Genomic DNA, 26,208 nt, shown 5'->3' with positions numbered 1-26,208 from the left:
GTTAGTTTGAGGGGGTTTTTCTTACTCCGGTCTACAGTCCAAGTAGTATTTTTATCAGTGTGTCCCATGAGGTCAGACAACGGGTCGACAGGCTTCACGTGGGTGTGGTGGATCCAGGTGGGGAGGTTATCTACCTTGATGGCGGTGGGAGTCGTCAGGATGATTTGGTGGGGTCCTTTTCACCTGGGTTCAAGGTTCTCCTGCCAGTGTCGCTTGACGAGGACCCAGTCTCCTGGATGATACTGATGAGGAGTGGGTGGGAGTTCTGCCTCATACAGTTCTTTTAGTTTAGGCCACATGGCCTCATGAACCCGCTGTAGAGCCCTGAGAGAAGACAAGAGGCTGTTATCTTGGTCTAATTGAATGAGGTTTGACTTAAGATTAGGTGTGGGTCTGCCAAACATGATTTCATAGGGTGTAAGGCCCAACTTGTATGGGCAGTTGCGAACCCTGTACAGAGCGTAGGGGAGTAACTCTACCCAATTAGCGCCAGTCTCCATAGTCAATTTAATAAGGGTCTCTTTTAATGTTCTATTTATTCTTTCTACTTGTCCTGAGCTTTGGGGCCGGTAGGCACAATGTAATTTCTAATCTGCCCCAAGTACGGAAGCCAATCCCTGACTTACCTTAGAGACGAATGCAGGTCTATTATCTGACCCTATCATGACTGGAAAACCATACCTGGGCAGGATTTTTTCTAGGATCTTTTTGGCTACTATCTGCGCCGTTTCCTTCTTGGTTGGAAAGGCTTCAGTCCATCCTGAAAAAGTGTCTACGAACACTAGTAAGTATTTATAGCCGTATTTGTCAGGCTTTACCTCGGTGAAGTCCACTTCCCAGTGGGCTTCTGGTATGGTTCCTCTTTTTCGGTGGCCTTGGGCTGTGGCGTGTGGGTGCGCGTTCTGGAGTATTTTTGCCAGGATTGCGTGGCCCAATTTGTCGGGAAGGATAAGGCGGTCTCTGGAGTCCCTCCACCATCCATCTGTAACTTGGGTCATGGGGAGCTTGCGCATCCAGATAAGATCATCTTCTGAGTATTCAGGCTGTGGGGGTAAATCTCGGGGCCCTGGGTCTGGTAGCTGCGCAGGGAGTACTTGAATGGGGTTTTGTGCTACCTGGCGTGCAGTCTGGTCAGCGAGGTTATTTCCTCGAGAGATTGGATCAGTTATTTTATTTTATTTTTTTTTTTTTGGTGACCCGGGCAATGTACTATAGCCAGTTTTTTAGGGGCCCAAATAGCGGCCAATAGGGCCACAATTTTATCTTTATTTTTGATGTCTTTGCCTTTAGCAGTGAGTAGTCCCCTCTCACGGTATATTGCCCCATGTATATGGGCCGTGGCAAAGGCATACCGGCTGTCTGTATATACAGTCACTTTGTGGTCCCGCCCCATTCTTAATGCTTGGGTCAATGCAATTAGTTCTGCCCTTTGGGAAGAAGTCCCTGTGGGCAGAGCCTCTGCCCATATCACTTCAGTCTCAGATGTCACTGCTGCCCCCGCATACCGCATACCTCTGTCCTTGATGGACGAAGCTGCTTCCGTCAGTAAACCAGGTGACCTCAGCATCAGGTAATGGCCGGTCCTGTAGGTCTTTCCTTGTTCCATGGATCTGCGCTAGGATGTCGGCACCGTCAGGGAGCGGGGAGTCCAGGTCAGGGTTGGGTAGCAGCAAGGCCGGGTTTAGAGTTCGGGGAGGGGTGTATGTGGTCCGCAAGGGATTTAACAGGAGTCCCTGATAGTGGACCATCCGACATTGCTCATCCACCTATCGGGGGGCTGCTTGAGTACTCCTTCGATGGCGTGGGGTGTGGTGACATGTAACTCTTGACCCAGGGACAGCTTATCGGCGTCTTTAACCATTAGGGCTGTAGCCGCTATTATCCGGAGACAAGGGGGCCATCCTGCGGCTACAGGGTCCAGTTTTTTTTTTCTTCGAGAGATAGGCCACTGGTCTGGGCCACGGACCTAGATGCTGGGTTAGCACTGTCTTGGCTATGCCTTTGTGCTCATCCACATATAAGTGGAAGGGCTTAGAGATATCGGGCAGTCCTAGAGCTGGGGCTGATAGGAGAGCTCTCTTTATCTGTTGGAATGCCTGCTCAGCTTCCGCAGACCATTCAAATGATGGTTGGTTTTTAGAGGCTGCGTAAAGGGGTTTGGCCATTTCAGCAAAACCTGGGATCCACAACCGGCAGAATCCCGCAGACCCCAGGAATTCCTGAGTTCTGGGTAAATAGGATGGGGGCCGCTTTGGTTTGCCATGGCTCTGACCCCGAGCGCAGTTGCTTCTTTTTGGGACAGTCACGAATCCAATGTCCTTTTTCTTTACAGTAGGTGCATTGGTCTTTGTCTAGGGGGTGCCTAGGGGGGCGAGTTTTCTGCTTATCCTCTGGAGCGTCCCGATTATTATATACCCGCTGAGCAATGCGGAGTAAATCCTGGATCTGTTTTCCTTCTAAATCCTCTAATTTTTGGAGTTTCTTTTTGATGTCAGGGGCAGCCTGGTTTACAAAAGACAGATTTTCAGGGGCCTCAGGGTCCATGGGAGTGTACTGCCTAAAGGCTTCCATTAATCTTTCTAAAAAGTTGGCAGGGCTCTCTGTCTTACCTTGTATTACCGAGTACACCTTGGCCAAATTGGTGGGCTTGCGTGCTGCAGCCCGGAGACCCGCCATTAGAGTCTGGCGATAAATGAGCAGTCGTCCCCTACCTTCTGCTGAGTTGTAGTCCCAATCAGGCCGAGTCAGGGGAAACGCTGCATTAATGAGGTTAGGGTTAACAGTGGGTCGACCATCTTCCTCGGGACCAGCTTCCGCGCTTCAAGTTGAATTCTCTCCCTTTCTTCCGTGGTGAACAGGATTCGCAAAAGCTGTTGGCAGTCATCCCAGGTAGGCTGGTGGGTGAACATTGTGCTCTCTAGGAGGGCTATAAGATCTCTAGGGTTATCAGAAAACCGAGCATTTTGGGTTTTTCAATTATATAGGTCACTGGTGGGGAAGGACCAATACTGGAGTTGGGGATTGCCCGTTTCATCGGGGGGTCCTATTTCCCGCAGGGGTAGGGCTACAGTGGAGTGGGGGAGGCGAGAGCTTGGCTCACACTGGGTGCGCCCGCGAGTTTGGCCGGCTGGCCCTTCACAGTTGGTTTCATTTTTAATAGGGCTAGGCACGGCTGCTCCCTGTAGCCTCCCTGGTTCTGGCACAGCTGTCGCTTCCCACCCCCCCCCCAGGTTCCCCTTGAGGGGCAACCAGCGGGCAACAGGTGGGGCGGCCGCTTCGGGCAGGGCCTGGGGTGCAAGGGGAGGGGGAAGATAGGGTGGAGGGTTTTCAACAAGATCTTGCCAGATGGGGATGTAGGGAACCTGGTCTGGGTGGCCCTGACCTTGGCCGCTATAGGCAAACAAAAAGTGCCCTCAGTAGGCCAGCCCACCCCGAGAGTGGGCCACTCAGACTGGCAGAAAGTGATGAGTCTTGACCGGCGGATGTCCAGGCTTAGGTTATGGCCTTTCTCCCTTCTTCCAGCCTGGACATCCTTGAAATTAGCTAGAAGAAGGGAGAGAGGTGTACTCTGGTTCTGTCCCATAGCCTGTATAGGAAAAAATAAATGGGCCAAGTTAGTTTCTGTTCCGGAAGCGAGTTGGATATACCTGCAGGGGAGAAGAGACAAGTTAAATCGCAAGCGTGGCGGCAAACAGAAAGTGCCTTGGAGAAGAGACCAGATACAGAATGGGTGTCCGTAACCCGAACAAAGAGTTCTGATGGGCCAGAATAGTGCCCCAGATGGGAGCCAGAGGACGTCTCCTACTGGTCCCGACTGACTTCCCTATAGCGCGTCCGCCAGGGCTAGGTCAGTCACTGATACAGATCCCGCGCGGGAGAGCCAGAAACGAACAGACAACAGACACAGACACAGACACAGACACAGACAGAGCCGGCTTACTTACCGATCGGTCTCAGAAATGACCCGTTGACTTGGGGTCTGGTGGGTTTGGTGGGGGGGCCTTCCCGGCCAACGCACCAAATGAAACGCCCAGAGTCTAAGAGACCCCCAAAAACGAACCACCAGAGTCCAGAGTCAAAGCTAAGCAGCAAGGGTCATTTATTGCAGGTTCGAACCTGGACCTCTGCGCCCCGCTTGCCGGTGACGCCAAGAGGCCCTGAGAGAGGTTTTTACACCCCTTTTATAGACAGGTACAAACAAGTCATGGGGAAATCAGAAATTTTCCACAGTTACAGAGCTGCGATTGGTTGGTGTTTAAAGTTGGACACTTAACAGTATTCGATTGGTTCCTGCCTTTAGGTCAGACCACAACGGGGGGTACGGGTATCACAATGATTGATCAGGAATACACGGATGTGCCAAGTAACAATGGTTGATCAAGAATATACGGATGTGCCAGGCAATAATGATTGATCAGGAATACATGGGCTCGCCAAGCAATTGTACAGAAGCGGAACAAGCTGGTTAAGCTTGGTTAGGTTTCAGTTTCCCGTAACTTAAGCTTTTAAGTTTCAATTTTCTCAGGCCTCTCAATATTTCGCCCCATTTTAAGTCTCTACCCCAAAATAGACAGGGGATGTGTGTTATGCATGTGTTTGCTCAACGTGCACGTGCTATCTTTCTCCATGAAGAGTTGTAAGTTTCCCCGCCCTTTCCTTCAGTATGTATGGAAGACCAATCCCTGTGATTATTAGAAGGCTTGTTCCAATTTCAGTTGGGGGTTACAGATTGAAGCCAGCCTCCTATCTCACCTTGCTTAACCACTTTGCAAGCAATAAATCTCTCTCCGCAAAGGACCAGTGCTACATACAGTGTTTGGCTTTCCATTTTGTGCAGGTGAACGGACTCCTTCCAGTTGGATAAAAACCACCTTGCTCTCCAAGAAGGTGAAAAGAAGATAGCAAGACAAAAAATAGGTCAAAAGGACAGAGATCATAGGCTCTTCTAAGAAAGAAAAATAGGTACAGAGGAACAGAAGCCTAGATACTCCAAATTGTGCTGGAACTCAGGGATAATATTAATAACGAATTTCACAAAGTATAAATAACCGGTAACATCTCCATTATCATTATTTTAGTGAAACCCCTCTTCTTCAATGTAGTTACCAGCATGGGGGCGCCTGGGTGGCTCAGTGGGTTTGTTATGTCCAGAATTCACAATCCCCAAAGACCACCAGGGAGCCGAGTCCGATGCAAAAGCAAAGAGCCTTTATTTGAGTGAGCTCAAGCTCAATTCCCTACCTGCACCAACGCATAGGTGAGAGCCAGGGAGTTTCAAAAGCACAAAGCTTTTATAGGGGTCTAGGGGCAGTTGGTGAGGTAATGGCTGTGGCCTTAGCCGATTGGCTGGGGAAGGGTCGTGGCCTCAGCCAATTGGCTTGGGAAGGGTTGGAGTCCCTTACGCAGGTTGCCGGGTGTGTTTTGATCGGGAAGTTTGAATGGGTGAGCAGGAGGTTACTCAAGGAGAGGAAGCGTGGTCTGAGGTTTCTGTGATTTTCCCGGAAAGGGGCCATGTCGGGGACATAGTCACTCAAGGTGGAGGACACAGAACAAGATGGAGTTGGCCGGTGTAGGTCCGCTCTTTCAGGTTAAGCATGGGACTCTTGGTTTCAGCTCAGGTCTTGATCTGTTTCCTGTGTTTGAGCCCCATGTTGGGCTCTGTGCTGACAGCATGGAACCTGCTTAGGATTCTCCCTCCCTCTCTCTTTTCCCCTCCCCAACTTGCACTGTCTCTGTCTCTCTCAAAATAAAAAACTTAAAATGTTGTTACTGATCAGGTTTGGGGGTGATAGTGGGGTTCGTGGGGTCTGGAGCTGATGGCCAAGAAAGAATTCTTGAAGACACCTTTGATGCAAAGAGGTGATTTTATTAACGCACGGGGACAGCACCCGTGGGCAGAAAGAGCTGCCCAGGGACCACGAGAGACAGGTTACATACGTGGGGTTTGAGAAGGTAAAGTCCAGGGGAAGTTTCCAATGAGATTTTCATATGCTAAAGAAGACTCCCAGGTTTCCTAGCTGTTGTCAAGCTAAGGCGGTTTTCCCCTCTAGCGAAGCATTAACATTAAGACAGAGGGAGTTCCTGGAGAAACATTTTACTCTGTCTGCCTCCAAGTCCCTGGGCTCTGTCAATGGGCTGCAGGCTACAAGGAAATTTAATTTTACCTGCCATTTCCTTCTGCCTTTGTTTCCCACATCAGTGACCTGCAGCAAAAAGTATTTTAAAAGTTTTGCAGTGGCTTAAGGGAGTTAAGAGAGTCGGAGAGGCATCTCGCCTGAAAGAGGGCAGCCTGGTGGAGCTGAGGACCCAGGAGCGGGGGGAGGCGAGGTGGGTGTGAGCGCTGGGTGGTGGCTGAGCTCCGGGAGTGCAGAGTGACAGCTGGGCCAGTGGGGAGGTCAGTCACTCAGCTCCTTCCACCAATATTTATTGACGTCCTACTGCTGCAGGATTTTTTTTACCACAACACCCGGGATTCGTTGTCTCCCCGCTTGGAAGAACGAAGAGGTGGACACAAAATGAGCAGTAGGCCAAGGTTTAATAGAATATAAGATCCGAAAGCAAGAGTAGTAGGAAAGCTCTCTTTATAGAGAGGGGACATTGGAAAATGAATGCCTGAGGATGCTAGGCCAGGGTCCTTGTTTTATAAGGTTCTGGTCAGCAACCCCCGCCCTTCCCTTCCCCCTCATTCCTTCTCAGGTTCTACCCTTATTGGTTTGATAGATCCAGGTGCTGGGCTGCCCATTCCTGACTGGCTCCATTGCATTGCGTGAGGGGTGGTCTATGGCCATACTTAGGTCTTTTGTCAAATTCCCGAGGGAAACCCTTGGGGGAGGAGGTGGGCTCTGTTACATTCTGAAGAGGAACCTCTCGCCTGAGGGGGTTTGCTGTGGTCAGACGCTCCCAGCACCTTTCCAAAATAGGTGTTTTTTCCCCACCCAGGGACCTCAGGCCCTAACCTTGCCCTCTCTGCCTTCTGAATCCTATCTTCTATCAGTACTATGTGCCTAACACTATTCTAGGTGTGGAGAATAGAGCAGGGAACAAAAAATACAAAACCTCCCTTTTATGAAGCTGATACTCTGTTCTGGGGCACAGAGTGGAGAAAAAAGATGGGGAGTACATTTCAGAATCTGTTAAATAATCGCAAGAGCTTGAGAGAAAGATAGTGGGGGAGAGGACAAGACAATTTTGGATGGGGTGTCCAGGGAAAGCTTTCTGAAGACAGTGTCATTGAGATGTTAAAAAGTAAACCAACGGACCAAAATGGCGTCACTTAGGTTAAGGCCCCATGTCAGTAAACTAAGACTTAGCACTTAACCTAACTGTTGGTTCCCCTCCCCCACCAGGATGTAACTGATGAGGGAGCTTGGGGCAAGCTGATGGCAAAATACAGACTGGCACACCCCCCACCCCAGGTGGCATCTGTGTGATATTCCTCCGTCACTCCCAGCTACCCAAGAAGAAAGGAAAAGGGATTAAGCACTTGCCATGGTGATGTGGGAACCTAAGGCAAATGAAAAATTAAATTCCCTTACTGCCTGCAGCCTACTGACAAGTCCTTGAAACAGGCAGGAGCTCAGTTGCCTGGGTGAGGACACTTTGCTGGGGGCAAAAGAGAACCTTGGCTTAACATTGTCCCAACCTTGAGGATCCTGTAAATCTACTTCCTTTATCCCAACTGCCCCAGGATACATGCTGGCAATCACACTCCAAGCTTATGGCCTCCTGATATACATCTGAAGGGTCTCATGGCTGAGGTTTCATTAAACTGTAATAAATGGTGTTTCCCTAGCAACAGATAGCCCCTCAAGATCCTGGAAACCTTGCTTCCAAAATTCCTTAGAGCTTTATTCAGTCCCTGACTCCCTCCCAACCTGAAGGTATATAATGAGTTACCCATCAGGACCCCAGTGCAGCTCTTCCTGCCCGTGGGTCCTGTCCCCATGCTTGAATAAAATTACATTTTTGCACCAAAGATGTCTTCAAGAATTCTTTCTTGGCCATCAGCTTTGGACCACCCCATCACCCCAAAACTTCACCATGACCTTTAACCAGCCAAATTAGAATTTCCTGGTCAACAGCCAGGAGGTAATCCCTTGACATACCGTTCCATTCCCCTTAGGAGGGCCACCAAGCCTAAAACAATGGATTCTAAAACAATGGATTCCCCCCCCCACCTACACCCACCGCTCCCCCCACGCCCTACACCCCCACTTTGAAAAACGTTTCCTTTTCTGGAGCTCCCACAGAGCTCTTCTCCACATGCTAGGTGGGACATCTCCCAATTCATGAATCATTTAATAAAGCCAATTATATTTTCAAATTTACTATGTCAAATTTTGGCTTTTTAACGGGGTAAAGAGCAAAAGGAAGTGAGTGAGTGGACCACTTCGTTTTCTGGGCCACCAGCCTCAAGACAGAGAAAATTTAACTGTGCAAATGCCCCGGGCACCTGGGTGGCTCAGTCGATTAAGCGTCCGACTTGGACACAGGTCATGATCTCACAGTTTGTGGGTTCGAGCCCCGTGTCAGGTTCTGTTGCTGACAGCTCAGAGCCTGGAGCCTGCTTCAGATTCTGGGTCTCCCTTTCTGGAACTCTCTGCCGTTCCACTTCTGTGTGTTCTCTCTCAAAAATAAACAAATATTTTTTTAATTTTGTTTTAAAAATAAATATTTTTTAAAAATTTTGTTTTAAAGTGCAAAGGCCCTGAGGTGGGCAGACGGCCGCTCACTAAGAAACAGCTCGGGAGCCAATGTGGCTGGGGCACATTAGGAAAGCCCCAAACTGTGAGTGGTGCACGTCTGACACCAGCCGGCTTCTGTGAATTCCAAACTGGTTTGCACTCAGACGTGTACTGTGGAGAATTCTAGCTCGGTGTCAGCTCTGTTGGCCTGGCAGCATGACTTCTACCAGCAACGCATCTATTTTCCTACCACAAATGCACTGTGGAGTTCACTAAAAGGAGGCTTAATTTTTATAGAGAGTTTTGAGCTAGCTGCACTGTTTGGAGCCAATCCGGAAAATCTCTTGAATCCTTGCAACCTGGAATGTTGTGCCCCCAGCCCTGGGGCCCCAGAAGATTAGATTGACAAAAGACAGATTGACCAGAAAAATACCCAAACCGATGCTTATTCAGCAGAGAGGAGTCAAGCAAAGGGGTTGTTAGAATGTAGGCTTCTGTGATATCTTCCAAAGAAGAACAATACATTGCAGGCAAGCGACAAGACAAAGGAAAAGGGTGGTCAGCTTTCAAGGGTGGCACCCCCTGCGGAGGTAATATACTGGAAAACGAAGGAAATAAAGATTGTGTCCGCCCATCTCTGCCCTGCTTCTTTCCCTCTTCTTGGTGGCCATAAAACTTCCCCAAGAGAGAGCATTCACAGCACTCCCCATGTTTCAGAAGCCTCTGCTTTTAGTCAGATGGGGGAAGGTCTGGGAAAATGCCTTGCTGCCTCCAGTTCAAAATCCCTACACCAAATGGCATATTTTGGGGGTGGTATGTTCTGATCCCCCGACTGGCAGAACAGGAGCCAACACCCCACTGCCCTGTTGCTGGACCTTTATCAGTTAAGACTCTTACCTCACACACACAGCTGCTAGGGGCCCTTGACCTGGTGAATCTTACTGATTCTGCTTCAAGCTTAACAAGCTCACAGGCCTGGTCCATGATGATGTGTATGTTCTTAATGTTCCCTAGCATTTCTGTTCTTGCGACCCGAAGCTCTCCCTAGACTCCTTCCCCATGCACGTTTAATTGGCTGTTAGCTGAAGGTAACTACAAGCACGAAGTTGTAAAAAAGTCTTTCATACCAAAGACAGGTTCCTCCAAGATGCTCATGGGGAGGAAAAAGAAAAAAAAAAAACTTTTTAAAATTGTCACTGCCTTTCTGCTCACTTATCAAATCAGGAGGAAAAAAAAAAAGAGCTTTTGGCATTAGCAACAATGCTACCAAAATCCTAGGTGATTTTCAGGGTCAGGACATAGACTTTACAGGAGAGAACATTCTTTCCTCTTTTCTTTCTTTTTCTTTTTCTTCTTCTTTTTCTTTTTCTTTCCTTTTTTTTTTTTTTTTTTTTTTTTTATTCTCAAGTTAGTTAACATACAGCGTAGTTGTGGCTTCAGGAGTAGAACCCAGTGATTCATCTCTTACCTACAACACCCAGTGCTCATCCCAACAAATGCCTGTCACCCATTTAACCCATTCCACACCCCCATCAACCCTAAGTTTGTTCTCTGGATTCAAGAGTCTCTTACAGTTTGCCTCTTGCTCTGTTTTTATCTTTCCTCTTTTCATGGAGAAACAGAAATTTGCCAGTTACCCTAGTAAGTGAAGGAAGCTGTTTTGACCAAGTTCTCACAAGACGTTGGTTACTACAAACCTTAATTCGTTGATCCAACCGTATTTATTGGCCCAAAGCTAAACTCAAGTCCCCCAAAGAAATGTAAAGTTCTCAATCCACAGAGAAATTTCTCAGATCCTCCCTAAATTGCTTGGGGCCCCTTAGTCCAGGCTTTCCGAGGATGAAGGCTTTTAGCATAGCAACCTTATTTAGAAGGAGGCATTGATCAAACATGGGCCAGGGGCACATGGGTGCCTCAGTCGGTTACGCAGTTAAGCGTCTGACCGTTGATTTCCGCTCACGTCATGATCTCAAGGTTCCTGGGATCGAGCCACAGGTGGATCTGAGAGCAGAGCCTGTTTGATATTCTCTCTCTCTCTCTCTCTCTCTCTCTCTCAAAATAAGTAAATGAGCATTTTTTTTAAAAAAATGGGCTAGATGGGTGATGGGTATTAAGGAGGGCACGTGATGAGCACGGGCTATTGTATGGAAGTGATGCATCACTGAAGTGTACTCTCGAAACCAATATCGCACTGTATGCTAACTGAAATTTAAATTAAAAAATAAAAATAAAAAGTAAAATAATTCTGGTTATGATTATACAGTAAAAAAAGAAAAAAGAGAGAGAGAGAAAGAAATGGAAACATGGTGAGGGCTTTTCTTTCCCCTCCCTCACCTTTCAGGAATCCCTGTTTTGTAAGCCAGTTGAGAAAGTAATATCTGGACACATGAAAGTTTATAAAGCATATGTGTACTAAATAATGACCTAAGACAACAGTGTGATAGAAGCCACGAGATGATATATAAAGCCAAATACATGATATTGTGCATTCACAGGAGGGAGAGATCTTTGTGGGTTGGTGCAATCAGGGAGGGGATCCTGGTGGAGGTGCAGAAGAGCAGGTGTTTGCAACAAGTCCAGAAAGGCAAGCAGAGCATCAAGAAGAATTGCTTTTTCTTTTAATGTTTGTTTATTTTTAAGAGAGACAGAGAGAGAGAATGAGTGCGCGAGCAAGCAGGGGAGGGGCAGAGAGAGAGGGAGACAGAATCTGAAGCAGGCTCTAGGCTCCGAGCTGTCCTCACAGAACCTGATGCGGGGCTTGAACCTACAAACAGTGAGATCATGACCTGAGCTGAAGTCGGACTTAATGGACTGAGCCACCCAGGGGCCCCAAGGAGAATTGTTCTTAAAGGGGTAGGTAATAACCCCTACCCCCACAGGCTGGAGGAAATGCTTAGGGGGATTTGGGTTTATAACCAAGAATGGGAAAGACCCTCTGCCTTCAAGTGGGTGCTAAATGTCCTGAGATTCAGGAGGTCCCACACCAGGGAGGACTGCCCTCCCAAAATTTCACCAGCTCCCTCCATGCAGAAACATTATGGGACCAACAAGAGATGTCCTGGAATGAAGAGCTTACGTTTTAGACAATAACAGGCAAGCGATTAAATGCTTGGGAGCCAGCAGGGAACTCCTTCCCACAAACCTCCCCGCCAAAAGTATAAATCACCCAAAAAAGCTTGTGGAAAACTGCACAATTTTCCTCTGTGTAGGCCAATGCCAAATCACCCATATCAAAGGGTCCAAAGGGCTCAGGCAAATAAATGTCTCCTTAAAGCAGTGGTCTCCAACTACCTTTTAGTTTGCACCTTTAATTAATATGTTTTGGGGCGCCTGGGTGGCTCAGTCAGTTAAGTGTCCGACTTTGGCTCAGGTCATGATCTCACAGTTTGTGGGTTCAAGCCTCGCGTCGGGCTCTGTGCTGACAGCTCAGAGCCTGGAGCCTGTTTCGGATTCTGTGTCTCCCTCTCTCTCTGCCCCTTCCCCGTTTGTGCTCTGTCTCCCTCAAAAATAAATACACATTAAAAAAATTGATATGTTTTAATGTATTGCGGTTATTGTTTTTTAAAAATACGGAAAATAAAAAATTAAGGGTAAAAAAAAAAGTAAATGGACATTTCTAACTTTCTCTTGACAACTCAATGGATTCTCTTCCACACCCAACCTTGGAGATCACTGCACAAAACCACAAGCCAGTCCTGTATAAATCAGTTGACTCTCACTATGGCTCCATTGATAATTCTATTTTTATTTTATTTTAGTTGGCACAGTGCTAAAGTGGAAGGGAGAAATAGAAAAGGGAAACCCAAAGCAACCTTTACTATCATTTTTTAAAACTAGTAAATGTGACCAGGTACACTCTAGGCCAAGGTCCTGAGGCCACCATACCTGGCAGAAACTAGAGCTACAAATTGACTTTCTTTTTTAGGCAGGTATGGCAAAGCCTTCCCAGAGTCCTCAGGGGGAGACAGATGATTCCCCAGCAGGGTGTAATCTGGCCCCCTTCCCCATGACCCTTACTAGGGTGTGAAGGATCAAGGGCACAATAAATATCAAGGAGGCTGTGACCACAAGAAGCCATTAGAGACTATGGCTGCTGGCCGGCTGAAGAGATAGGATTCAATGACCATGGGTGGATAGCACCCCAAAAAATGCCATGTTGTTGTTTTGAATTTCAGGTGCCTAGAGTTGAGTTCATCACTGTTGTCCATGGCCTATTATCATGAGTCCACACGAGGCTCCTCGATTTTCTTGTTCTCATGAAATCTATGTTATTTTTATATATGAAGTTTTATTTGACATAATGGTATGACTTCTCTACGACTTCATGCATCAACATGCTTTTATGAATCCATCCGTGTTGTGTATGCATACCCACCACATTTGCCTATCCACTCCTCCAGTAATAGACTTCCCAACCACCTCCAGCTCCCCATTGAGGGAAATTAGAGAGTATCACCCCCAAAAGATGTCTCTTTGACACCAAAAATCTTTTGGGGGCACCTGGGTGGCTTAGTCGCTTATGTGTCTGATTCTTGGTTTCGGCTCAGGTCATGAGTTCGAGACCCACGTTAGGCTCTGCGCTGGCTGCACAGAGTCTGCTTGGGATTCTCTCTCTCTCTCCCTCTCTCTCTCTCTGCACCACCCCCACTCCACTGTCTCTGTCTCTCTCAAAATAAATAAGCTTTTAAAAAATTGTTTTAAATCTTTTGAACCAAAGTTATTTAAGAAGCTACAAACACAAAGCAAGTTCCCCTTTTTCTTCCTAAAAGTAGAATATAAATTCTCCTTTGACTGGAGACAGACTCTTAGCAGCCCAGAGATGTAACCAGAGGAATCTGCCAACAACCCTGACTTCATTAGTTCCTTCCCGTATATTTACCTTCCCACAGTGTGCTGCCCCCAGAGGCCTAAAATTGCTTTCCTTTGTCCTGTCACTTTTCTAGAAATGCGCTTCTGTTCTTTGTTGAAGATGCCACGTAAGCCAAAATTTTAAGCCACAGGCTTCGACTTGCTTTTCTCATTTAGGTTTCTCCCACGTGATGTGCGCTGCTCAAGAAACTGTTGGTTTTTCTCTTGTTAATCTGTCTTTTGGTTACAGAACTGAAAACTCGATGGGGAGAGGTAAAGTTTTACCTCCCCCACGTCATTCTTTCACACAACACAGCAATGAACCCCCTGCCGCATGTGTCCTCCGCATTACGATTAAGAGTGGGATTCCTGGGGCAACTGGGTGGCTCAGTCACTTGAGTGTCTGACTCTTGATTTTGGCTCAGGTCATGATCTCACAGTTTGTGAGTTCAAGCCTCACATCAGGCTCTGCACTGAGCATGGAGTTTGCTTAAGATTCTCTCTCTCTCTCTCTCTCTCTCTCTCTCTCTCCCTTTCTCTCTGCCCCTCCTCTGCTCACTCTTGCTCTCTCTCAAAATAAATAAACAGGGGCACCTGGGTGGCTCAGTCACCTGAGTGTCTGACTCTTGACTTCAGGTCGGGTCATAATCTCACAGTTCATGAGGTCGAGCCCCATGTCGGCCTCTGTGCTGACAGCTTGGAGCGGGAACCTGCTTTGGATTGTGTCTCCCTTGTTCTCTGCCCCTCCCCCACTCGCACGCTATCTCTCTGTCTCTCAAAAATAAAATAAACATTTAAAAAATTAAAAAAATAAAGACTTAAAAAAAAAGGAAGAAGCTCCCTTATGCTGAGCCCTAGGCTTTAAAGGGCCCCCTCTTGCCCTTCTGTTTCTATACCTTTGCTCACAGAGAAGTGATGTGCCCACCTATAGGCTGGGCCTCCCCTTCTACAGGGACTCTGAGATTCCTGCCCCAGTGGTCGTAATTCCAATTCCAAGTTCTGCTTGGGCCTCTCCCCTGATCCAGCTTCCTGAAAGACCACCACTGTGTATACCCCTCAGCACAGGGGACAGGCAAGGGCAGCTATTGTGATGTGTGGGTAGAGCTTGGACCTACAGGCTGGTGTGTCCAGCACATGAAACCCTATTTCAGGGTAGCGACAAATATGGAAAGGCAAGGAGACAAACAATAGGCCAGAGGTTGGAGGGAATGTGACGGCCGGGCCTTCCAGCTTCAGGTTCTTTTGAAAGATTTAAATGGGACATGCTGGTGGGCAGAGGGGTATTGATAGCAATTTGTGCGTAAGAGCTAACGAGGATAAGATGGAAGAGGTGAAGAGAAATCTTGAAGCTTCCCCTGTGTGAAGAGGAAGACAAAGTCAAGAAGGGCCTAGGGACATGCACAAGCTAGCCAGCCAGCGAAGGAGAAATCTCTCCTCTTTCTCTCCTCACCCGGTGCCAGTGAGTCTTCCTGGAAAGAAGTGTGGTCTTTGCCAACTATGAAATTAATTTGAAATTTGCACTATATCCACAGTGATTTGTTATGAACTTCACTAATTTTGGGGGGAGGCGTAATTTATTTTTGAGAGACAGAGAGAAAGAGAGAGAGAGAGAGACAGAGTGCAAGGAGAGGAGGAGCAGAGAGAGAGGGAAACAAAGAATCGGACGCAGGCTCCAAGCTCTGAGCTGTCAGCACGGAGCCCAACGCGGGAATCAAACCCACGAACCGTGAGATCATGACCTGAGCCGAAGTCGGACACTCAACCGACTGAACCACCCAGGCGCCCCTGTTATGAACTTTTCTTTAAACAAAGTTTTCAACTCTTCGCTATGAAGGTATATTTGCCAACCTAGAAGCTTATGACAGATGTATTTAAGTTTGCTCGTTTGATTTAGAACTTTTAAGTATCTAGACACGTGGGACATAGGCTACCATTTGCACTCTTGCCCGGACCCTGCACATGTAACATGAGAATAGCCCACCATTCTGTGAGAAGCCAACTGACAGTCTGTGGGCATGCATGACAGGCCAGGGATTGGGCTTTACTTATGTCATTTCACTGAAATCTCCTAGCAATTTTCTGAGACAGTGTAGGCTCATGACCTGAGGACCAAAGAGGTTAAGATGCTTGGCCAAGATCGCAGAGCTAATAATCAAGGACCTGGACCTCCCACAGAATTCTTGTCAATCACAAGGATTTTCTTTCCACTCGATTATGCCTCGATTTAAGCTAGTGTTGAGATGTGGATACAAAGGGCAGCTGAGTTGCTCTTCGGTTTTATTTTCATTTGGAATGGGCCAATGACACCAACAACTGTCTCCTAATCTAAATTGAGTGTCTCCTTAGAGAGACCCAGAGTCTACCAGCTTGTCTTTCCCAGCCTCCTCATAACGGTGACTAGACGCCTTCCAGAGGTTCCGAACGTGCGCCCTTGGAAACACAGTTTGGCTTCTGCAACAAATCAGGCGAGGATCTGTTCCTAACTCTAAGATAAAATAAAAAGAAAGGGAACCACTCAGAAAATTAAGAGCTCTGCTCTGGAGCTGTGTGTGTGTGTGTGTGTGAGGGGGTGGGATGGGGAGATTGGGGTCCCTTTACTGTTTGAAAAATAACCAGCAAATGCCAAATTTGTCATTCCTATGTTTTCACGAATCGTTAATCAACTGCGCGTGCTGATAAATATCAGAGCCCTCTTAAGAGTTTTATTCTTTATATTTGAAACGCTGTTTCTACTTTTAGATCCATTAAGAAATGTAACTGTCAAAGAAGCGGACACATTTCCCTACTACTTTTATTAGCTTTCAAAATCACGAAGCCGATCATGTTACTCCCCTATTTTAAACGCTTCAGGAGCTCCAACTGCCTGTTAGATCAAATCCAAGTTCTTTAGCATGACATTCAAGGCCTTTTAATATTGGAATGAAGCCAATTATTTCAACTCCAGTGCCACCGTTCACCTCATATTCTTTTTTTAATATTTATTTAGGGGCGCCTGGGTGGCTCAGTCGGTTGGGCAGCCAACTTTGGCTCAGGTCATGATCTCACCATCCGGGAGTCTGTGAGTTTGAGCCCCCATCAGGCTCTGTACAGCTCAGAGCCTGGAGCGTGCCTTGAGTTCTGTGTCTCCCTCTCTCTCTGCACCTCCTCCACTCACACTCTGTCTCTCTCTCTCTCATCCTTTAAAAGTATCTATTTTTTTTAAATGTCTATTTATTTTTGAGAGAGCGAGAACGTGCATGTGAGCTAGGGAGGGACAGAGAGAGAAGACAGAGGATCCAAAGCAGGCTCTGTGCTGACAGCGGTGAGCCTGACTTGGGGCTTGAACCCACGAACCGTGAGCTCAGGTCGAACCACGACCTGAGCTGAAGTTGGATGCTTAATTGGCTGAGCTACCCAGGCACCCCTCCCCTCTTTAAATATGCCAAAATGCATGCCATTCCCCAAACAGCCCTTTCCCATTTCATATCTGTGTGTTTGCATATGCTAAGCCCCTGCCTTCTTCAGTCTGCCTGCTGAAACTGTATTTATTCTTCAAGATCCATTCCAGAATAACCCCTCCAAAGCTTCTCCAAGTATCTAGATGAGCGATTGCCAAAGTTTGGTAATACAGGCATTATCAATATTTACAAAGGAAGTTCTAATATAGTATTGTCTGCTTTGACTTTGTTCATGCACACATAAACAGGTACCTACCACAATATGGAGGATAAGTTAGAACCAAAAACAAACAAACAAGCTCAGAAAGAATATCACCTCAGAATAAAGGAGAGTTTTTCAATTTCATGAATTTGGTTTTAGAAAAATTTCACTCATTTGATTGTTCTTAATTTTCTCCTTTTGCCACGGGAAAACAATGGTAACCAAAAAAACCAGCCATGGATAACTGGGAACCACTGTCCCAGACTACAGACAGAACTGGCTGTTCCATCATCTTGTAACACTTTCTACAGATTTGCAACATTGAGTTGTGTTTATTTTACTGGACCTCTCCCACTCTCTTTCCACTAATTTTTGAATTTTTGAGTATTGGGATTATTATTATTTTCCATATTCCAAGCATCTGGCACATAATAGATGCTCAATAAATGTCTGTGAAATAAGTGTTTAAAAAATTTTTAAACATTTATTTATTATTGAGAGACAGGGCATGAGTAGGGGAGGGGCAGAGAGAGAGGGAGACACAGAATCCAAAGCAGGCTCCAGGCTCTGAGCTGTCAGCACGGAGCCCAAGGAGGGGCTCGAACCCACAAACCACGAGATGATGACCTCGAACCCACAAACCGCAAGATCATGACCTCAGCCAAAGTAGGATGCTTCACCGACTGAGCTGCCCAGGCGCCCCTGTGAAATCAATTTTTATACAAATGACTGTGTGTAAGAGGAATGCCAAGGCAGACTGGTCCCAGACAAAAACAAAAACAAACAAACAAACAAAAAACAACTAAAACAGTCCTTATTCCATATGAGAACATAGTTCCATTTCTGAATAATTTTTCTGAATTTCTGAATAAGTTTTTTATCACTGATAGTGTTTGCACCATTAAATACCCTCTGTCAAGATCTTTCTCAGTCAAGGATCTGCTGGGAACAGTGTATTAGACAAAGCTCTCCCTCCTCCTCTAGGTCATAATCATCCTCTCCCTCATCAACATCCTTTAAAAGTATCCTCTTACCCTGTAGCTTCAAGGGGTTTCACAAAAGGAGAATATCATCTGTTCTTTGAGGTCGGCTGTACGTTAGTGGGGATGCTGTAGGCTACAGAAAATATAATAGCCTAACTCAAATTAGATTTAAAAAAAAAAAGGTAATTTATTGGTTCACATAACTGAAAAGTTGCTCAGGTAAAGCTTGATTCAACAGCTCCCTGATGCCACCTTGAACCTGACCTCTTCCTATCTTGCCACTCTGCCTTCGGCATGGCTTTCTTCATCTAGCACTGGCCCCGTTTGTGGTCTTAAGAGGCACAGCTATCTGCCACTCCACACGCTGTACGCTTTTTCTTCCTTGCAGAAAAGAAAATAGTTGCCCTAACTTTCCCACAAACGCAATCTGATGATAATAGTTGGCATTACCTGCCCACATCTGAACTGATGCCAGTAGAATAAAATCCATTGCTTGTCTGATTGGAATCTCAGGCTTTAGTTCTTGAAGCTAGGGATCGAGCCAGTTTTCCAGGGAACACGTCAATACCCTCACGGAAATCTGGAGTTACTGGGAAGAGATAAAGGAACGCTAGTTGGCAGCAAATGCCTGTTACAGTCCGTACAGTGATAATTTTTGGAGACGCAAGTATCCTGAAAAACTTTAAGACTTTAACAAATATACTTACGGATGTTTAAAGATCTCTTTCTTGGGGCGCCTGGGTGGCTCAGTTGGTTAACCTTCTGACCTCAGCTCCGGTCATGATCTCACGGTCCATGGGTTCGAGCTCCACATCGGGCTCTGTGCTGACAGCTCAGAGCCCAGAGCCTGCTTTGGATTGTGTCTCCCTCTCTCTGCCCCTCCCCTGCTCATGCTCTGTCTCTCTCCATGTCTGATAAATGAATAAACATTTAAAAAATTTTTTTAATAAAAATAAAGATCTTTTTCTCTCTCTCAAAAGAAAAAGAGTGATACCCTCCCCAAACTCGTATCCCACCCCCACAAAAAGCAGTCACATTATTCTTTCTTTAACAAAGTAGAATTTAAAGATCCCTTCTAGAAAAAGATGGATGATGATAAAGGAGCCGTTTCAGGAGCTGACCCAGAAAGTAATGATTAATTATATTCTTGCAGGCTGAACTGTCCAATGTACTAGAGGGCATCATCTTTCTTCCAGCTTCTAAGGAGGTCAAGAGATTCTTTGCCTGTGGCAGTGAGATATGAATGGAAGGTTAGTCACTTGATCCTTCCACAGAAGCAATAACTCACTGCTTCCAAGGTAAGCTCTCCAAAGGACCCCTTTTGAGGGACTGTATAAGACCAATCTACTCAGCTAAAATGGACAGATTCTCAGATGCTCTTTTTACAAGAGTCTGCCTTTAACTTAAGAATTCAGATTGGCTGCCCATCTAGACGAAATTGCCCAGACGAATGCTTCATGATGGACTGTCATGATCTAAGAAATGACTGAGGTTTATAATCTTAAAAGGTAATAAGTCTTGGGGCATCTGGGTGTTTTCAGTTGGTTAAGCGTCTGACTTCGGCTCAGGTCATGATCTCACGGTTTGTAGGTTCGAGCCCCGCATGGAGCTCTGTGCTGATAGCTCAGAGCCTGGAGCCTGCTTCAGATTCTGTGTCCCCTCTCTCTCTCTGCCCCTCCCCCGCTTGCACTCTGTCTCTCTGTCTCTCAAATATGAATAAACATTTTAGAAAAATTTTAAACTAAAAGGTAATAAAACTCAAATGTTGTTTGTCCTACAATTTTGGGTTGAGATTTCAACTCCAGTTAAAATTTTAATTACCTTTGAGGTAAACTGTTTTAAAAATGGGGCCACCCCAATGGGGGCACCTGGGGGCTCAATTGATTAAGGGACCAGCTCTTGATTTTTGGCTCAGGTCATGATCTCATGGTTCATGTGTTTGAGCCCCACATCAGGCTCTGCACTGACAGTACAGAGCCTGCTTGAAACTTTCTCTCTCTGCCCCTCCCCAGCTCTCTCTCAAAAATAAATACTTTTTGGGGCGCCTGGGTGGCGCAGTCGGTTGAGCGTCCGACTTCAGCCAGGTCACGATCTCGCGGTCCGTGGGTTCGAGCCCCGCATCGGGCTCTGGGCTGATGGCTCAGAGCCTGGAGCCTGTTTCCGATTCTGTGTCTCCCTCTCTCTCTGCCCCTCCCCCGTTCATGCTCTGTCTCTCTCTGTCCCAAAAATAAATAAACGTTGGAAAAAAAATAAAAAAATAAAAAAAAATACTTTTTAAAAATGGCTCCAGTGAATATAATCTCTCTGTATCCATGCTCATTGGCTATCCCCCCCCCCCCCGCCCCCACACACACATATTGATACTGAGCTTGACTATGTGAGTTGCTTTGGCCAATGGAATATTAGCAAATGTGATACAACAGAGGCTTGAAAAGTGCTTGCCTACAAGGAACTTTTCCACCACCATGGGAAAAAGCCTAGGTAGCTTTTTGGGGGGTGTCACAGCATGTAGAGTAAGGTCCCTGTTTTTCCAGCCATCCCAGCCATGCCAGACATCTGAGCCAAAGCCCAACTGCATGTGTGAGCCCAGCCTTCAACTTGGGGAACAGAAATGAACTGCCCCAAGCTGAGCCCAGCCCATATTGTCAACTTACAGAATTATAAGCAAATAAGTGTTTGCTTTTTGAGCCTGTAAGTCCTGCTATATTGATACGTGTACTATAATTGGTAAAACCCTTAGACCTTCAATGGGGATTAAAGAGCACACATATCATGATGAGCACTGAGTAATGTATAGAATTGTTGAATCACTATACTGTATACCTGAAATGAATATAACACTGTATGTTAACTGTACTGGAATTAAAATAAAAAACTGAGAAAAAAAAACCCTCATACCTTAAAGTGCCTACACCACTTAATGTACATAGTAGGTGACCAATAAATGCCTACGGAATTTCTTAAAGAAACTAATCTAATTGTGCTGGTCATCCATTTGAATTACACTAAATGCATCTGCAAAATGATTTTTCCCATGGAATGTCAGAAAAGATAAAACATTTTACTGCAAAATTAATTTTGGTCCCCTTATTTTATTCAGGAGACATATAGGATGTCATCTTTCAGTTAGTCTAACCAAGCTGTAAAATAGGACTTAAATAATAAATAAAGTAATTGACCTAAATGCTTAGTTCAGTTTCTGACCCTTGATATATGTTCTTGCTGATGATGCTGAGGATGACTGTGAGCTCCCCAAGTATAGGGGCTGTTTTAGTCCATCTTTTATTCATGGTACATTACTTAAAGTAGCATGGATATATTTTTAAAATATGAGGTTTGCGGGGCACCTGGATGGCCCAGTCGGTTGAGCATCCGACTCTTGATTTCGGCTCAGGTCACAATCTCACCGTCATGAGATCATAAGATTGAGCATGAAGCTGCTTAGGACTCTCTCTCCCTCTCTGTCTGCCCCTCCCCCCTCTCAAAAAGGTAATTAATTAATTAACTAATTAAATATGAGGTTTGCAATGAAGAGGATGAAATATTAAATAACGGGAATAGTAGGGGACAGGGTTTTTTATTCTACTAGGAATACACTGTGATTCTTAAAATGTGACTTCCATCTTTTCTTCACGTAAAAAATTCTTATCCCTTCAAATGTTATCTCTTCTCCCTTCTCTTTCTTGCATACTTTATACCGCTTATCTGGTCATCTTTATCTATGAGCTACTCTTTAAAAAATGTTTTTATTTGAGTAGAGTGGACACATAATGTTATGTTAGTTTCAGGTGAACAACAGAGCAAATCGACCAGTTTAGACATTGTGCTGTGTTCACCACCAGTGTGGCCACCATCTGTCACCATGCAACAATACGATTGACTACACTCCCCATGCTGTGCCTTTCATTCCTGTGAATTACTTGTCTATTGATTGCTCTTTGCCTCTTTCCATCTTATCTCTCTGTCTGACACACTAGGGATTTCCCTTTAATGTTAGTTACTTAACTGATTCTCTCTTCTTCTGTACCTAATCCCCTATTTCACTCATCTCTCAATCTGTGAATTTCAAGGACTGCATTTTTGGTTTTTTTACACCTACGCATCTGTTCAGTTCCTCTTTCCTATTCCACCTGCTCTTTTTCATACTATTTTGTTCCTTCATGGTGTGAGTGAATACTTTTTTTTTTATCTGTACACTCATACTAAATATTATCAGTGTATAATTTCTCTCTAATTTATGTTTGCATTTTTGGATACCAATTATTTTGTTGGTTGGATCTGCTGGATCTCAGTTATGTAATCTGTCAATTTTAAACACGAGTTCATCTTTAAGGATGAATATTTATTCCTTGGGAGTCCTATGCACTCTGATTTATAAAATTTCTAGAACAGAGTGATTCTATCCTTGCTTATGCTTAGAGAGCAAAAGGTTTCAATGGTTCTGAATCAGTTTCTTTTTTTTTTTATTATTATGTTTCTTTAGTTTTGAGAGGCAGAGAGAGACAGAGCACAAGTGGGGAGGGGCAGAGAGAGAGAGAGAGAGAGAGGGAGACACAGAATTTGAAGCAGGCTCCAGGCTCTGAGCTGTCAGCACAGAGCCCAACGTGGGGTTCGAACTCACGGACCACGAGATCATGACCTGAGCCGAAGTCGGACACTTAACCTACTGAGCCACCCAGGCGCCCCTGGTTTCAATGCCCAAGTACCTGATGGGGGCCCAGCCCTTTTCAGCTAAACTCTGGACAGAATTCCCAGGCGCCATTCCAACTGCATATTTCCACAGCTACCTAACATAGACAAACGTATTCCTCCCCTCTCCCAGATCACATGTCTTATACTCGCTGTCATTTCTAACACACTGACTCAGTTTCCACCACAACTACCCTTCCTCCCATGCTCTAGTCAATTCTCTCTTCTCCTCCGTCTTCAGCTTTTTCCTTCACTTCCTGCTTTTTTGGTGACAAGTTTATCCAACCTGGTCTTCAGCTCTACCTCCAGGGCCTTCTCAAATTCCTCCTACTCCACCTAAAATATTGCAATGACTTACTAAAATTCTATTTTAGAATTGTGAAGATATAGTCAAATGACTCTGCTCTCACATAGGAGTGCACTCAGAATACATTTGGAATCATATGTACTTCATTATAAGATTTATTTACAAATCTAAAACTAACTTTTCTTGAGAACCTACTTAATAAAATCGGCCTCCGGCCTATTAGCCTTTAATCTACTTCACAGAGAGATTGCCAAAATAATGGTTCTACAATGTTCTATGTTTTAAGGGGTAGAAGAATGATAGTGGCTCCAGAAAAACTAAACACTAAAAACAATTCACTGTTCTAGAAGAATTTTTTTGCCTTTTCATATTTTTATTTAAATTCTGGTTAGTTAACATACAGTGCAATATTGGTTTCAGGAGTAGAATTTAGTGATTCCTCACTTACATACAACACCCAGTGTTCGTCCCAAAAAGTGCCCTCCTTAATGTCCATCCCCCCCAATGTCCCTCCATCAACCTTCAATTTGTTCTCTACCCTTAAGAGTCTCTTATGGTTTGTTTCCCTCTCTCTTTTCCCCCCCTTCTCATATGTTCATCTGTTTTGTTTCTTAAAATCCAGATATGACTGAAATCATATGGAATTTGTCTTTCTCTAACTGATTTATTTCACTTAGCAGAATACATTCTAGTTCCATCCACATCATTGCAAATGGCACGATTTCATTCTTTTTGATGGCTGAGTAATATTCCATTGTATTTCTATACCACATCTTTTTTATCCAGTCGTCAGTCAATGGACATTTGGGCTCTCTTCATAGGCTATTGTTGATAATGCTAGCAAGATGCTTGAAAAAAAAAAATTGCACGGTCATGCAAAAGGGACCTAATTCTCTAAAATGATGGCAGTTATATTTCCCATTAAGCAAACTCACTAGAAATATAATAAGCATACTTTGTACTGTCTGGGCAGTGAAAAAAATTTTTTACTGAGTTTCTGAACTCAGTAAATTGATGTGCACAAAGCTCCAAGTCTGGAGGACTGCCTGGAGATTTCTTGTTACTAGACAAGTCTTGAAAAAAGAAACTGAGTGAGTAAGGGGGATGTCAGGACCAAAGCAGAGGTCCCACGCCATTATGCCCCATATCTGGGAGGAAGAGAAATCATGGGCAGAAACCCTCCTTGTGCAGGCACAGGAAAGATCCAGAGAGTGAAAGGTCCAGAGATGGTCAGGGATGTGTCCATTCATTTAGCAACACCGAGAACCCACTGTGTGTGAGGCACCACCATGCCAAGCAGGACAGATGTCAAGCTATTTCAGACTAAGGGTCTGACCTCTATAATATTCTAATCTAGTGTAAAACAAAAAAAAGTCACAGAGAAGTCCCACATGAGTAATACCGATAAAAAGTTTAAAATATCCAGCAGGTTAAGGGGCACCTGGGTGGCTCAGTCAGTTAAGCATCCGACTTCGGCTCAGGTCATGATCTCACAACTGATGAGTTCGAGCCCCGCGTCAGGCTCTGTGCTGACAGCTCAAAGCCTGGAGCCTGCTTCAGATTCCGTGTCTCCCTCTCTCTGCCCCTCCTCCCTTGCACTCTTGTCTCTCTCTCTCTCTCAAAAATAAACATTAAAAAAAAAAGAAATCAACTCCCTGGTCTCCTTCAGCAACTGCTCACATTCAGCCCTCTGAAAATCACCAATTTCTAGGGTGTCATAGGAAGGAAATAAAAAGCCCTACAAGTGCTTGTAAAATTCTGCAAGACCCTATCCAATACCATCATCCTGCCAGGGATCCTCCACCCTGATGGAACCTGAAACGGCCTGCCAGCAAAATTCAGCCTGGACTCCTCCCCCATCCAGCTGTGCACCTGCCAGACATAGCATTTAACCTCTCAGCTTTCCTGCCCAGGGCGCAGACAGAGCACAGCCTAGATCAGCTCTAAAACCCCCCTCTTCCTAGATCTTATGAGGCTAGGAGAGATTTTGAGGTAGCCAGTTAACGTCCCTTCTCTTCCCGTTCATTTGGTGACAATATTCATATAAGCTAATTTCAGTAAAACCACAGAGATACCGGAGCTGTCTTAGGAATTTACCGTAGACTTGGTTCTTTTCTGCTTTTTCCTGGATGTTCATAGCCACTGCCCTGCCCTCTGCTATTGGGTAAATGAGTACCATTTTTCTCCCTGAATCATCACACAGAAAGTCTCCAAATCCAAGTGCAAAATGGTGGCCCCTCAGAGGCAACACCATGCAATTATAGGTCTGCAGCTTGACATATTCCAAGCAAGCAATTTACAATGTCAAACAGCGTGCAGTTTCTTTGTGCTGCATAAAAAAGACACCCTATCCATTTGCAGAATTGCTAGTAAACCAACATAATTTGCTTTCCCTGAGACTGCGTTCTACTAGGGAAACCTCCCTCAAAACTGCTGAGATGACTACAATTATATAAAATTATGGCATCTCACAATAAGGAACTTCCCTATAATTGGTCATGCAAATGAAGGACAATAATACATATATAATTTAGACACAGAGGATTATCCTTGAAAAGCAGTCTGTTGTTCCCAAGCTAATTTCTCCAGGGTTCCCTCCGCTTCATAAAATCCCTGAATTCTACAATTCAGCAGCTATTAGCAGGGAAACACTCTTTGCTTGGGGGCAATATATTCATGTATTTAGAATATAATGTACATCAAGTATTTGCAGTATTTGAACGCAAACCCGCCATCCCTGACGATGTCTGTCACTGCAGAATGAAGAATAATTAGGCTTGGTTTCGAAGCGGCTGACAGGCAGATTTTTTTTTCCTAGAAGTCTAACAGAAAGCCTGAGGGCAAGTCAATGGTATCTAATTCCACACACCTGGCATCACCAAAGAAAACAGATCAGAGCCCACATTGGGGCTCTTTGTAATACACTTTCCCTGAGAGTGCTGCCCCAAGACAAGGAAAGATTCACCCTTCCTTGTACTGTGTTGGTTTACAGATCTGGATATGGCTTTCATCAAAGAATGTCCTTGAAATTCAAAAAGGCAGTTTATTCTGGGAGCAA

The 26,208-nt window shown here is 45.3% G+C and overlaps 1 protein-coding gene across 2 annotated transcripts; it reads right to left on the bottom strand.

Moving 5' to 3' along the window:
- Nucleotides 1–277: 277 nt before the first annotated feature.
- On the bottom strand, nucleotides 278–1,625 carry LOC115514603 (protein NYNRIN-like). 2 transcript variants are annotated; one of them, XM_030316738.1, is made up of 3 exons: nucleotides 1,513–1,625; nucleotides 819–1,147; nucleotides 278–324 (listed from the first exon to the last, which is right to left on the bottom strand). In XM_030316738.1, the coding sequence occupies exons 1-3, from the start codon at nucleotides 1,604–1,606 to the stop codon at nucleotides 304–306; spliced, it is 444 nt and encodes a 147-aa protein (XP_030172598.1). In that variant the 5' UTR covers nucleotides 1,607–1,625; the 3' UTR covers nucleotides 278–303. The 2 variants fall into 2 exon arrangements, with proteins under 2 accessions (XP_030172598.1, XP_030172590.1); XM_030316730.1 differs by lacking the exon at nucleotides 278–324 and having other exon boundaries at nucleotides 546–1,147.
- Between the last annotated feature and the right edge of the window lie 24,583 nt (nucleotides 1,626–26,208).

Source organism: Lynx canadensis, chromosome A1, assembly GCF_007474595.2.
Source record: "Lynx canadensis isolate LIC74 chromosome A1, mLynCan4.pri.v2, whole genome shotgun sequence".
Classification (NCBI taxonomy): Eukaryota; Metazoa; Chordata; class Mammalia; order Carnivora; family Felidae; genus Lynx; species Lynx canadensis.
The sequence above is the reverse complement of the archived record's forward strand: the minus strand, read 5'-3'. Positions and strand labels throughout refer to the sequence as shown.

Bases quoted from the DNA above. Each gene is read 5' to 3' on its own strand.
- LOC115514603 (XM_030316730.1), bottom strand. From the start codon at position 1,606: ATGGAACAAGGAAAGACCTACAGGACCGGCCATTACCTGATGCTGAGG. The intron at 1,148-1,512 runs GTATGCGGTATG...CAATCTCTCGAG, and splicing joins TTCGTCCATCAAGGACAGAG to GAAATAACCTCGCTGACCAG.